Below are 13,199 nucleotides of genomic sequence, written 5' to 3'. Positions count from 1 at the left end.
CAAAAGCCCGTCCTCCGCGCAGTTCTGAGCATATTCTGAGCTCTCGGTTCTGTCCACTGATCTCTATCTTTCCGCAGTAGCACAAGGCCTGGATGAAGGCTGTGAGTCTTGAAATCAGGTACTGAAAATCCCGAAACTCGGTTCACTTTCCAAATTGTTTGGCTCTCCTCAGCCCTCTGCATTTATGTGCAAACGTTGGAATCACCTCGGTCATCTCTTTAAGAAGCCCTGATATCACTTTTCCTTTCCAATCAGAATGCTTGTATTTGGTGGTGGTGGTGGGGGGGGAATGAGGAACTTAGTGCACTGGCTAGGATCTCCCCTATAATGTAGAATAGAAATGGCAAAAGGGCACAGCCTGCATTGTTCCCGAGGGCAGAGAAAATCTTCATTCTTTCACCATTAAGTGCTATGCGCACGGTAAGATTGGGTAGACCCTCCTTACTAGGCTGAGAAAATGCCTTTCTATATACCAATTTCGCTGAAAATGATGCTCGTGGACGGGTGTTGGATTTTGTCAAATCTTCCGGCACCTACTGTAAGGGTCAGGTTTTCCCCCTTCTTATATTAATATGGAGTAAACCGTGAATTGACTTTAAGATGAAATCAACGTTGCATTCCGGGAGAAATCCACTTGGTCCCGGTACATATCTCCAGGGTGTTTGGACCCAGCCTTGCCTGGTCTCTCCACTTTCCATTCACACAGCATGTGGTCCCAGTGGCTGAGAAAAGAGAATTGCATGGTTGGGGGTGAAGAGCCACCAGCATGTTCTAGGGCCGCAGCCTGGCTCGAAAGCCTTCCAGGACAGGCTCTCATCTTCCCAAGGCCCCCACCGAGGAGCCCCCCGGCCCCCTCAAGGGCACACAGGGGCACCGGCCCCAGCCCATTTCTCTACGGCCAGCATATTGGCTGTCTCAGCAGGAGCGGAGGAGACAGACCCTCCTTGCCCTCCACCTCTCAGTGGCCACGAGAGCCGGTCTGCCGCCTCCCCACTGCCTGGATGGTGGCAGGGGCGGGCCCTACAGGAGGCAGGCTTAGAGGTCTGGAGCTTGGGGCCCCTGCGACGGCAGCAGTGATCCTTGTGGGTACAGAGGCTGAGGCACAGAAGCAGGAGGCACGGGCCCTGACAGGCTGCTGTGACCACAGAACATGCACAAGGCGGACACTGTGAGAGAGGCAGGCCTTCTGCTTTGTTTCGTGTGGCGGGCCACGCGGGTGCTGGTGACCTTGGGACCTTGCTCGGCCTTGGGACCAGGGCTGTGGTCTTCCTCCACGGGAAGGTGGACCCTCAGAGGGCGACAGCCTAAGGCAGCTCGGTGCCCTGCCACGGACTATCTCCGTCCTTCTGACCCCACTCAAGGATCTTCTCCAGAGGGGCTCCCCTAACCCGGTCCCGGCTACAAGGGTGGCTCCATCTCGTGGTTATGGGGGAGGCGTGTGCCCCAGTCCCCGACAGCTGGGTCTGCATTCTCCTAAGCCTCTGATTCTCCTGTCCCACCCCAGTGCTGACAATGCTGGCAGAGAAGCCTGTCGGGGGAGGGCTTCCCCTCCCCTGCATGTCCCCAGCATTTCCAGCAGACTCCTTCCTGAGTCCCCACATGCTGGGTCTCCCTGATTGGAGGGTGCATTTGACTTTGTTTCCCAAACACACGTGTCTTTGACGCCAAGTGGTCAAGTCCTAGGTCAGTTGCTGGAAGCAGGCTTGGAGCCACATGGAAGGGGCTGCGCTTTGTATCCTGAAATCCTGCCCCAGAGTTGGGAACTGAAGGGGGCTGACTCAGGGGACACCAGGGCAGGCATCACTATGTCAGGGGCACCCACGAACACCGAGAAGTTTTGCTGGGGTAGACGGCAGTCCTACCCTGACACATGGATCGGATGAGCCGAGCCTGTGTCTCTGCCAAGCACCGGACTCAGGGCAGTCCAAGCATTATTGCCACACGGCCCTCAGAAAACCCTGCAGGGAGGTGGCAGTGTCATCATGTCCCCGTTACAGCCGGGAGCAGGGGACACATGCCCAGGGGTGAGGGGGCACCAAGTAGAGTCACCCAGACCCCGAGGCCCAGCAGCTGTGTGACCCTTGGACTGGGTTGGGGCCAACAGGGACTGAACAGAACCATCTGGACTAAGCAGAGGGAAGCTCAGGGTGCTGGCAGGGACCGGGCTCTGATCCTCCTGTGGTGGCAGGTGTCCCAAGGCTCTGCCTTGTCAGGGTGCTTTGGCTCCTGGTAGTTCCCAGCGGGCAGAGCACCCCCAAGGCCCTTACCCCAGGCTGTGAACCTCCGGGGACCATGACTCTGCACCCTCAGGAGCCCTCCCCCATGGGGACGGGTCGGGGGGCTTCCCTTCTTCTAGCTCAGTCCCTGGGCACCCCCTGGGGACCCTCCCCATGGCCAGGCTTCTCTGGGGACTCACTAGGCTGGGGCTCAGAAGGCACAGTTTGGGTCTCAGCCGGGGGGAAGGGCAGCAGGCTTCTGGTCCCCAAGGTTTTATCTTTTCCAAAACTGGGCACCCACCTTGCCGTTAGGGAGGCCAGGGGCACCTCGCCACCTGCTATGGCAGATGGACCTCCGGGTGACCCAAAATGATGTGCAAGGAGCTTCCTTCACCCCATCACCCCAAGCCCATCCTCAAGTTTCCACTGTAGTAAGCACTTTCTGAGGCCGGGCTCTGAAACAGAGAGAACACCTAGGTCTCCGGTTATTCAAATAAAGGTTGAGAACGAGACAAATTGCCACCATCTGGCCAGGCCTGTGCAGCAGCCTTCTCCTCTGGGGCCCCTGGCCTGCAGGCGGTCCCCCAGCATCACTGGGCAGGCCCCCACCCTGCACCCCTCCCTGGCTCTCCCTCCCCTGCTCCCAACCCCCCAGGGGACCCCACACCAGGAGAGGAGGCCTCCAATTTGACTGGATTTTATTGAACTCAGGGAGGGGTGTATCTTTTTAACTTAGAGGGACAAGATTCGACAACAGCAGGAACACGAGCGTTTCTCTGAGCAGCCCGTGCTGACCAGGACAGTGAATCACACACAGGAAAGGGGCAGTCATCTTCTTCAGCCCGTGTCTCGGATTTTGCAGAAGCTCTGCTGTCTGGAACACAGACTGCAAATAAATAAAGTGCATGGAGAGCCTGTCAGGCAGCCAGGGCCCACTGCGGGTGGGGGCAGGGGAGGGCAGCTCGATAACTACTCAAGGCCAAACCCTACTCAAGGCCAATCCTGTCCGAAAAGCAGGGGCAGGACCACAGGCTGAAGAAGTGCAGCCCCTGACCAGTCCCTCAGGGGCCCTGCTGAGACTTCCTGGGCCCCCGGGGCAGGCTGGCATGGGCTGGGGTGCCCCACAGGGCAGGGCTCTCAGGGCAGGGCCCTGAGGCTTCCCCCTCTCTCTGTGAGGAAGAGGATTCCCAGGCCCCAGGCAGCCCCAGCCGGGGAGCGAGTCACCCTGAGGGTGAGACGGGGCCTTGCAAGGGGCACATCTGTGGATCGGCCCTAGGTAGGCCCCACGGGGCTCTCGCACGCTGTCCCATCTGTGGATGGAGTCGGCAGGCCGGCAGGCTCCCAGACGTGGTGCTGGGTGGAGAGGATTGGGGTACAGCAGGTGCCACCGGGACCCGGGACCGCAGAACCCTTGGCACGAGGTGAGAGCCATCACACCCTGTCTGTGGGAAGCTGCAGGGCACACATGGTGGCCTCATTGGGCCTCGGTCCCCGGGGTGAGGCAGGCAGAGCTCTTCGCTCAGGACCCGTCCTCTAGAGGGCGACTAAGGAGGGCAGAAGGGTGACACAGGGCCACTCTGTCCCTGGGGCTGGACAGACTGCTTCGGTTTTCAGTCCCAGGAATTTGGAGCCTGGGGACCGAGAGCAACTGGGGACAGAGTGGCTGGGGGACCGGGGTCTTTCCTGGCCCCCTTGAGGCCATAGCTGGCCATCCCGGTGGGCCAAGGAGCCGCACATCTGGGGCCTCAGGGCCAATCAAGCCCATCCAGAGGACGTTCTCTGGCCCGATCCCAGACTGGGGGGTGACGAGCCCGGGGACCCATCTCAGGTTTATCCCTTCACCCTCCTGGTTCCAGCCTGTGCCCAGGGGCCCTGCCACCACCCCACCCCCACTCTGCCACCCAAACCGAGAGGCCCGTGCCACCCAGCTGCCGAGGAGCTCTTGGTCCAGCCTGGGGTGGGGTGGCAGGGGAGGCCAGGCTCTGTGGGTGGAGCCCTCCGCTCTGCAAGGCATTCTAGGACTCTCCCCTGTGTCCATCTCAGCTCTGACGGTCTTCCCTGGGGCCTCCCACACCACCCCAAGAAGAGCCGGTTCCCCACATTCCCTACCCTGGACCTCGTTCTCTCCCCCTACGTCCCCCAGGGGGGCCTTGAACTCCCCTCCCCCACAGAGCCAGATTTTCTCAAAGACGGGGCGCAGATTCAGCCCCACTCCATTGTATCTGTAGGACAAGGACACATCTCTCCCAGTCCCAGAGCCAGCTCTTCCAATCATCAGGTGGGGAGCGCAGAACGCCCTCAAAGTGTCGTCGCTAGGAGATGCAGCGCTGAGGTGACAGGGTCACGTCCTTCCCCATGCCAGAACGGGACCACCGGCTACCCCAGCAGCCGGTGCCTCTGCCTGGAAGGTCCTTTCTCTCCTCCCGGGCTAGGCCCTTTGCCCAGCAGCTCCCCAGGCAGCACTGGGCCCAGGGGCCGCCTCTGGGCAGGGATTGCAGTCTCTCGACAAGGCCACGGAAGGGGTGGGTCACCACCTACAAACACTGGTTCCTGAAAGACAGAGAGATGGAGACTCCACAGTGGTCCCACAGAGTGTGGGGCGCCTTTCCCCAAGGGCTGCCTCCTCGCAAGCCGCTGCTCCACCCGCTCTCCGCTCCCCAGCCTGCGAGCTGCCCTGGGCTCAAGGAGACCCCCATTTCCCTGGCTCCTCTGGGCGCACAGGGACTGCTGGATGCGGCCTTCAGTGGCACCAGGAGGGCAGACCTAGGGGCAGACCTAGGGGCCGGTGGGAGGGTGGCGGCAGGGATAGGGTCGAGCGGCCTTCCCACTCCTCTGGGTCTCCAAATGGCCAAGTGCCCAGCGCCAGAGGACGCCCCCAGGACGGGAGGGGAGCCCCAGGCACAGAAGGAGCAGGCCCCCAACACAGGGCTAGAGGCAGCTGCCCAGACCCCAGGGGCCTGAGGGTTTAGAAGAGGCACCCACCAGGGCTTTGGCCAAGAACACAACCCCCCTCCCTGTCTGGCTCCCCAAGGGGCTGAAAGGTGGCAACATCTTTTCCTTCTGGAGCCTTCCCCGGCGCCTCCCCCAGCCCATTCCCCTCCATTCCCTGGGGTTCAGGTGGCAGCACCAGGGCCTCTGGGGAGAGCAGGGCGGGATGGGCTGACGCTCCGAGATGCCCTCGCCGCCCCCGCCCCACCCGTCCGGGAATGAGGACCAGAGAGTATGGGGCGCCTGTGGCCTCCCGCCTGGGCAGCTCAGGGGCTGGCTTCCTGGGGTCCCGTCCACAGTGCCCCCTGCCACCGAGACGTCATGGCAAGCGCCGCCGCCAGCCCGCGGGTCCAGCCTCTGGCCTCCTACCTTGTGGATCGGGGCCAGTCAAGCCCCTGCTGCAGAATTTTTCCTTGCGGCTTCCCCGGCTCTGGCCAACGTGAGGCAACAGGTCGGCCGCCCTGGAATCGTTTTTTGGTTTGTTTGGTTTTTTCCCCTCTAGCCCGACAGTAAGGGCCCGTTTGCAGAGTTTCTGTGCAATAGGTCACCGGCCACGCCGCGGGCGGGCGGCCGGTCGTGGCCGGGACCCGGCCGGGTGGCTGGGCGGCCGGGTGGCCGGCGCCCCCCCGCGGAGGTCTAGGGCCCGCGGGCCCGGGCCGCCCCGCCTCCTGCCCCCGCCGCGTCCCGCCGGCCGTCCTCCATGCCGGCGCCCCTGCCCGGCGCGGCCCGGTGCGCGGGACCCTCCGGCGGGGGCTGCGGCGGCGCCCGCTCACTCGATCCGCACCTGCAGGCGGACGTTGAGCATCACCGAGGCCACCACGTAGAAGTAGGGGAAGTTCATGCGCAGCCGCCAGGCCAGGTCGAAGAAGGTGATCAGCGTGCGCGTCAGCCCCTTGCAGAAGGCGCCGTACGAGCCACGGGCCGCCGCCGAGCGCGACAGCCGCACCGCCAGGCCCGACAGGGCCGCCGCCGCCGCCGCCGCCGCCGCCGACAGAGCCGCCGACGCCGCCATGGGTCCGGGCCGGCGCAGGCCCCGCCGACCCAGGGGAGAGCGTGCGGCCGGACAGGTGGACGCGAGGCCTGAGGCGCTCCGCCGGCCGCCGGTGCCCTCCCGCCCCGTCCCCGTCACTCCTTCCCTGGCTGGGTCCGGGATGCAGCCTCCGCGGCCGCCTCCACGCCTCCGCCGCCGCCCCTCCGGAGCAGCCTAGGGCGAGCCCCGCCCCTCGCCGGCTGCCGGGGCGGCCGCCGCCAGCGTAACCCCGCCCCTCGTGTGGCCACGCCCCCTCCCGGGCTCCGCGGAGCGGCCGCCGCCGGCCCGGGACCGCCCACAGGACCTCCCCGCCAGCGAGCCCCGCCTCCTCCTGGGCGCCCAAGGGCAGAGCTCGAGGGCAGGAAGGGGTTGGAAGGTGGTATCCCCGGGGATCGCTTTTGGGGCGTGTCCTTGAGAGTAGCGGTCGGAGCCGGTGTGTGCGGCGGAATGTCTGTACTGCCAGGCTCCTTCCTTGCAGATGGCCTCCTGTTTACTGTATCCCCCTTCCCCACTGTCTCCGCACAAAACCCGGCCAGGCAACCCATTGTACCTTTCTTTAATCCGCGTATCTCTGCTAATTCAGCGGCACTGAAGAGTTTCAGGAAAGCACGGGCGCGTTTTTTTCTTTTTGCTGGTCATGTATATAATTATCCTATTGTTCTTCTTTTACCTGTTAAGGAGGAAAACTTTCCCTGTATACTCTTGATTCTATTTGTACACACATCCTAGGTGTGTCTTTTTTTATGATTTTATTTATTTATTTGACAGAGGGAGAGCGATCTTAAGTAGGCAGAGCAGCAGACAGAGAGGGGAAGTAGGCTCCCCGCTGAGCTGAGAACCCGATATGGGGCTGGATCCCAGGATCCTGAGATCATGACCCCAGTAGAAGGCAGAAGCTTAACCCACTGAGCCACCCAGGTGCCCCCACATCCTAGGTTTTGAAAGAAATCAACAACAGGCAGATTAACTGCAGAAAAGATATACACATCTATTAATTTTTGATATTAACTGCATGGAGACATCACAGGGAAAAAATAGTGAGCACCTAGGCAGTGAGATCTGAAAGCTTATATACCATCTTAATAGGGGAAGGGGAACAGAGATGTAGGCAATTTAGGGGAGACTAAATGCCTTTAGGAAACACTAGTGGGTTTTTAGTTAGAATAGATAGGAGATATGATAGTTTGTGACAGAATCTGGATGTGGTGTGGAATTCTCATTTCCCCGCTGTGGTCAGAATCAGTTTCCCCGGTTGATGAAATTTCTAAGGAGGGGTTTTAGGACAATTGAGTTCCTTTTGGAGGATCTATCTTTAGGCCCATAAGGGGATGTTAATCTTAAAATAGTCAGTGTTTACCAGCAAAAATATGTTTATGTGGGAATAGGAGAGAATTACAACGAAGGTCAAGGAAACAAGGACTTAATTGCAGGGAAATCTGGAGAACAAAAGAAAGGAAGGTTTTTTTTAAAAAATATTTTATTTATTTATTTGAGAGATGTGAGCAAGAGAGCACAGGAGCAGGGTCAGAGGGAGAGGGAGTAGCTGACTCCCCTGCTGAACAGGGAGCTGGACTTGGGGCTGTATCCCAAGATCCTGGGATCATGACCTGAGCCGAAGGCAGATGCTTAACTCATCAAGCCTCCCAGGTGCCCCAAGAAGGCCCTTTTATAGAGGAAAGGGGGAGACTGGGATTGCTGTTGGAAAGAAAAAGTCCGTTAGAGTAAGCTCGGAGTTCCCAGTATAGTAGCTTTTCATTGCCTTAAGTTATGACTGCCTCCCATTGGCTGGGCTGCTGGGGGAGAGGGAAGGGAAGACACCTTTATTTTTTCCGCTGGGATAGTAATAGCTAATGCAGTGTCTTATTTGCAAAGTATGTCTTTTCTGTTGGCGTCTGCAATGCACAAGGAATGGTAGGACCGAAGAGCTCCCCTTTTCTGGTCTCCTGACTCTACTTAATTTTTATTTATTTCTTTATTTTTAAGATTTTATTTATGCGTTTGAGAGGGAGAGACAGAGCACCAGCAGGAAGAGCAGCAGAGGGAGAGGGAAAAGCAGGCTCCCGGCTGAGCAGGGTGTCTGACATGGGACTCAATCCCAGGACCCCAGGATCATGACCCAAGCCAAAGGTGGAGACCCAGCCACCTGTGCCACTCAGGCACCCTTCCTGACTCCACTTCAGATGAGGTTATTAATTTTCACAGGGGTTTCAGAGAAAGCCTCTCCCTGCGTTTGTTGTTTTTCAAGTGATTTTTTGGCTCGAAATAATATACCAAAGTGGCATATTTTGGCGTGGCATATCCTGAACTCCTTCAAACCACATAGTCATTTCTAAGAACTCCTCTTAACCCATTGTTGGCCCTGGACACTGTAAGGAGTCTTCTCATGTTTTCTTCGGCCTTTGTTTATAGCATTTCTTGCTGGTGTGCTTAGAAGCACTTCTTTGGTTTCATCTAATCTTTATTCTAAGCCAAATCCAGCTCAAGTTTGATCATTTTTTTAAAAATTTTATTTATTTGACAGAGAAAGAGCACAAGCAGAAGGAGCAGCAGGCAGAAGGAGAGGGAGAAGCAGGCTCCCCACTGAGCCGGAAGCCCAGTGTGATGGGGGGCTCATTCCCAGGACCCTGGGATCATGACCCGAGTCGAAGGCAGACACTTAACCCGCTGAGCCACCCCAGGGGCCCCAAGCTTGATCATTTTTAAGACCATTTAATAAATTGTAGAAATATGCAGATTTGCTTATACATACAACTTTTAAAAAGCTGTCTGCAAGAAATAGATTCCTTTAACAAGGAGAGCTGGCTTGAGTATTTAGACTCTGAAAATACCTGTTCACCACTGCACTTGAACATCTCGGGGGCCTCTCTAGAACTGTTTAAGGAACTCGGCAAAGTCATGTATACTGATCTGGCAATTCCTTCCTACTCGCTCAAGGGGAAAAAGGCAAACCGGAAGCATCAAAGAAACGGAAGGAGGTGGTGATGAGCAGTACTGATCAGTGGTTCACTTTACCACCTGAACACAAATTCCATCTCTGTGCATACATCCTTCTGAAATGAAGTAGAAATAAAGCCATTCTCAGACGAAGGAGAATTAAGAGAAATTTTGACCAGTAGACATACCGTGAAAGAGTGGCTAAGAGGGGGTGCCTGGGTGGCTCAGTCAGTTGAGCGACTGACTCTTGTTTTGGCTCAGGTCAGAGTCTCAGGGTCAAGAGACCAGGAGCTGCGGATCAGGCTCCACGCTTATCAGCTAGAGATTCTTTCCCTCACCCTCTGCCTCCTGACGCTCCCCCGCTGTGGGTGCACACACTCTCTCTCAAAATAAATGCAAAAATCTTAAAAAAAAATAACAGCTGGGGCGCCTGGGTGGTTCAGTGGGTGAAGCCTCTGCCCTTGGCTCAGGTCATGGTCTCAGGGTCCTGGAATCGAGCCCTGCATCGGGCTCTCTGCTCAGCAAGGAGCCTGCTTCCTCTCACCCCCCCCCCCCCGCCTGCCTCTCTCCCTACTTGTGATCTCTCTCTGTCAAATAAGTAAATAAAAAAAAAATAACAGTTAAGAGGAGTTTCCTAAACAGAACGGAAGTGATCACCCAAGGAGGATGGCACTAATTTAGGAAGGAAAAAGAGTAATTGGAATGCGTAAAAATAGGAGAAAATATAATAAACCATCTTCCTCTTGAGTTTTTATAATTATTTTGATGGTTGAAGCAAAATTATGTTATCTGATGTGGATGAAGTACTTGACATTTATATTTAAAAGTTTAAAGATTGGGGTGTGTGGGTGGCTCAGTGAGTTAAGCAACGGGCTTTTTGTTTGGGCTCAGGTCATGAGATCTGGCCCTGCATTGGGCTCTGTCCTTGGCATGGAGCCTGCTTAGGATCTCTCTCTGCCACTCCCCTGTGAACGCTCTTCCAAATAAGCAAATAAATAAAATATTTTTAAAATGTGCACAGGGTCCATTTTTAATTTTTATTTTTTTAAAAGATTTTATTTATTTATTTGACAGAGAGAGAAAGATCACAAGTAGGCAGAGAGGCAGGCAGAGAGAGAAGGGGAAGCAGGCTCCCTGCTGAGCAGAGAGCCCCATGTGGGGCAGGATCCCAGGACCCTGGGATCATGACCTGAGCCGAAGGCAGAGGCTTAACCCACTGAGCCACCCAGGCGCCCCTATTTTTTATTTTTTTTAAAGATTTTATTTGACAGAGATCACAAGTTGGCAGAGAGGCAAGCAGAGAGAGAGGGGGTTAAGCAGGCTCCCCACTGAGCAAAGAGTCCAGTGTGGGGCTCAATCCCATGACCCTGGGACCATGACCTGAGCTGAAGGCAGAGGCTTTAACCCAATGAGCCACCCAGGCAACCCTGTGCACAGGTTTTTTTTAAAAAGTGAAAAGATTCAATAGACCTAAATGAAAGCAAGATTTCTATACTTCACTGGAAGTGGTTTAAATTGTCAGTGTCAGTGAGCTATGATCAGGTATTATGTGTAAAACATACCATTTTCTTACTGCTGCTTTTAACCTTATTTTCACCCTCTCATTCTTGGGAAAATAACACTCTTATCCAATCTATTGTAAAAACGGGAAAGCTTTCAGACTACTGGATCTGTTCATGGTGTCGGAGACCCCTTGGTCTTACCCATCACCAATGTGTCCTTAGTCCTAAATGCCACTTCCAATTATACCCACAGGCTTATGGATGTGACCTATCAAGTTACACTATCATGGCCTACTGTCCCCATACCTTGTCTCCATCTTTCTTCAGCCATAACTGTCCTGGTTCAGTTAAATCCCTCCATCTTTGCCAATTGTATAATCTTCACCATGTCATGCATGCCCTTTTCCTTATCTAAATGTGTCCTGTATCCCTGCAGCCAGAGGAAAAACAAATCAGCTAGTTCCTCTTTGCAGGATTTTTTGAAAGGACTCTTTGAGGATGCGACGGCCTTTCATGGGACGTCATCCCAACTCCTCTGATTCTCAGCTTGAAAGTGTCAATCAGGAAATTCTGACTCATGGATCTATCAATAACCAGACCCCAGACCCCAGCTAGAGTACTCTGAGCTCTGCCTGGTTTCATTTTTTCTGGCGGTGGATAGCATACCCCATGGGCATATAACTAGATAGTTGGGAACTGGAGGTCAATGTTTATTGGGTTGGTTAGCCATCCCTGTCCACAGCCATAATAAAGCAGAAGCTTCCCATTGGCCCATCCCATTAAACCTCCACACTTGCCTTAAGTGGACGCTTCCAAGAGATGTATGTGACTCTGGGTTCACCTCTGTAGGGAGGGCCTTAGCTCCTTGGGTCAGAGTATGTGCCCATGAACACATGGTCAGAAATCTCTCCCTTACATTAGGAGAGGTTGTTGACTCCACAGCCAAAGCAGTAGCAGCCCAATGACAATCACTTGACTCACTGGCTAAAGCCCTTGACCATCTACTTGTTGAACAAAGAGGTGCTTGTGCCATAGCCAATACCACCTGCTACCCTTGCAGAAATCCCTCTGCAGAAGCACAAACCCAATTGTGTAAAACGAGAGAGGAAGAATATTGGCTACAGTGAATTTCACCTTAAAATCCATGGTCCTTTGATCCCTTCAGGGGCTACCCTCAGGCTGGGACTCTAGGTTTAGAACCATTGCTCAATCTAGATTTGTCAAGGTGATTTAATTTTGCTCTATTTTTAAGCTTTGTATATGAGCCTGATAAACCTTTGTAGAAACAACATGCCTAACAGGATGATGCTAGCCCAACACATTGAGACAATCTCCAATGCCTAGAAACCTGATAAAATACACACTTTAGTTTATTATTTTTTAAGATTTTATTTATTTATGTGAGAGAGAGACAGAGATATCAACAGAAAGCACAAGACAGGGAGAAGAGGGAGAAGTAGGCTTGCAGGCTTCCAGCTGAGCAGGGAGTCTTACGTGGGGCTTGATCCCAGGACCCCAAGATCATGACCTAAGCCCAAGGCAGCCACCTAACTGACTGAACTACCCAAGCTCCCCATGATAAACACTTTAGACATGAATGCCTGAGAGCTCTACCTCCTGCCCTTCCTTGTTACTAAGTGTGATCTCAATGGTTGCCCTCTGATGTTAGATATGGCAATGAAGGAAGGTCCTCCTTGTTACTGAGGGACAAAACCACTAAACGTGGCAAACCTGACTCTTGATCAGTGATGCTTTTGAGGGAAGATCTTGATCAAAGGGGAAATATAAAAATGAATAAAGGCAACCTCATTTAAGAAGAAATGGGGAAGCCCTAAACAGGGAGCCTTCACTTACTACCACTTCTCAGCAGAATTTTCGGCCCCCAACAGGCAGGAGCCTGCTTTACTACCACAGCAGGAAGAAGTAAGCAGGAGGAAGCAGGAGGAGGAAGCAGGAGCAGCAGGAGGAGGGACGATTTCCTCCGGGCTCACCTACTGCCCCACCAATGAGAAACTGCCACCACTCAGCCAACCAAAGGCCATCACAACCTGGGATTCTCACTCTCCCCTAATGAGTTTCTTTCAAAACCACCCATCCCAACTTCCTCTCCTCTATCAAAGAAAGCTTTTTGTTGTACTCTGTACTGGCTTAAAGTTTGCCATGGTTCATGTGCCCTGAATTGCAACTGGTCTGCTGTTCCCAAATAAACTCATTTTGCTGTTACAGTATTTATTTTTTTTTTCAACTAATATTCTTAATGTAATGTCCGCCTGGTCCCCTGCCTCGTGCTCCATCACCCGGCCCTCCTGACCCAGCCATCCTCATCTCCATATTGTACTTAAAAGTGGCTGTCAGCCCCATAGTGAGTGTTTTGGCACCGTTGGCTCCCTTCCAAGGAGAGCAAGACACAGCCTATGGCTTGAGACCCATGCAGACATGCAAGTTCGGCTTTTCCACCGTATCTGTGGTATCACTGAACACTGAACTGAAAGCCGTAGCTTAGAGTTGACCACTGACCTTCCCGTGGAA

General features: G+C 54.6%; 1 protein-coding gene across 2 annotated transcripts; it reads right to left on the bottom strand.

The window, feature by feature from the left end:
• Positions 1 to 2,897: 2,897 nt before the first annotated feature.
• Positions 2,898 to 6,441, bottom strand: LOC123388482 (small integral membrane protein 10-like protein 2A). 2 transcript variants are annotated; one of them, XM_045068149.1, is made up of 2 exons: positions 5,574 to 6,441; positions 2,898 to 4,766 (listed from the first exon to the last, which is right to left on the bottom strand). In XM_045068149.1, the coding sequence occupies exon 1, from the start codon at positions 6,214 to 6,216 to the stop codon at positions 5,974 to 5,976; it is 243 nt and encodes an 80-aa protein (XP_044924084.1). In that variant the 5' UTR covers positions 6,217 to 6,441; the 3' UTR covers positions 2,898 to 4,766; positions 5,574 to 5,973. The 2 variants fall into 2 exon arrangements, with proteins under 2 accessions (XP_044924084.1, XP_044924083.1); XM_045068148.1 differs by having other exon boundaries at positions 5,989 to 6,441.
• Positions 6,442 to 13,199: the final 6,758 nt, after the last annotated feature.

The sequence above is a fragment of the Mustela putorius genome, unplaced genomic scaffold, assembly GCF_011764305.1.
Source record: "Mustela putorius furo isolate JIRA1106 unplaced genomic scaffold, ASM1176430v1.1 tig00003899_pilon_pilon_pilon, whole genome shotgun sequence".
In the NCBI taxonomy this organism is placed as follows: Eukaryota; Metazoa; Chordata; class Mammalia; order Carnivora; family Mustelidae; genus Mustela; species Mustela putorius.
This window is presented reverse-complemented; position numbering and strand designations above follow the sequence as displayed.

Bases quoted from the DNA above. Each gene is read 5' to 3' on its own strand.
- LOC123388482 (XM_045068148.1), bottom strand. From the start codon at position 6,216: ATGGCGGCGTCGGCGGCTCTGTCGGCGGCGGCGGCGGCGGCGGCGGCG. The intron at 4,767-5,988 runs GTGCGGATCGAG...TCTGTCTTTCAG, and splicing joins TGCTCAACGTCCGCCTGCAG to GAACCAGTGTTTGTAGGTGG.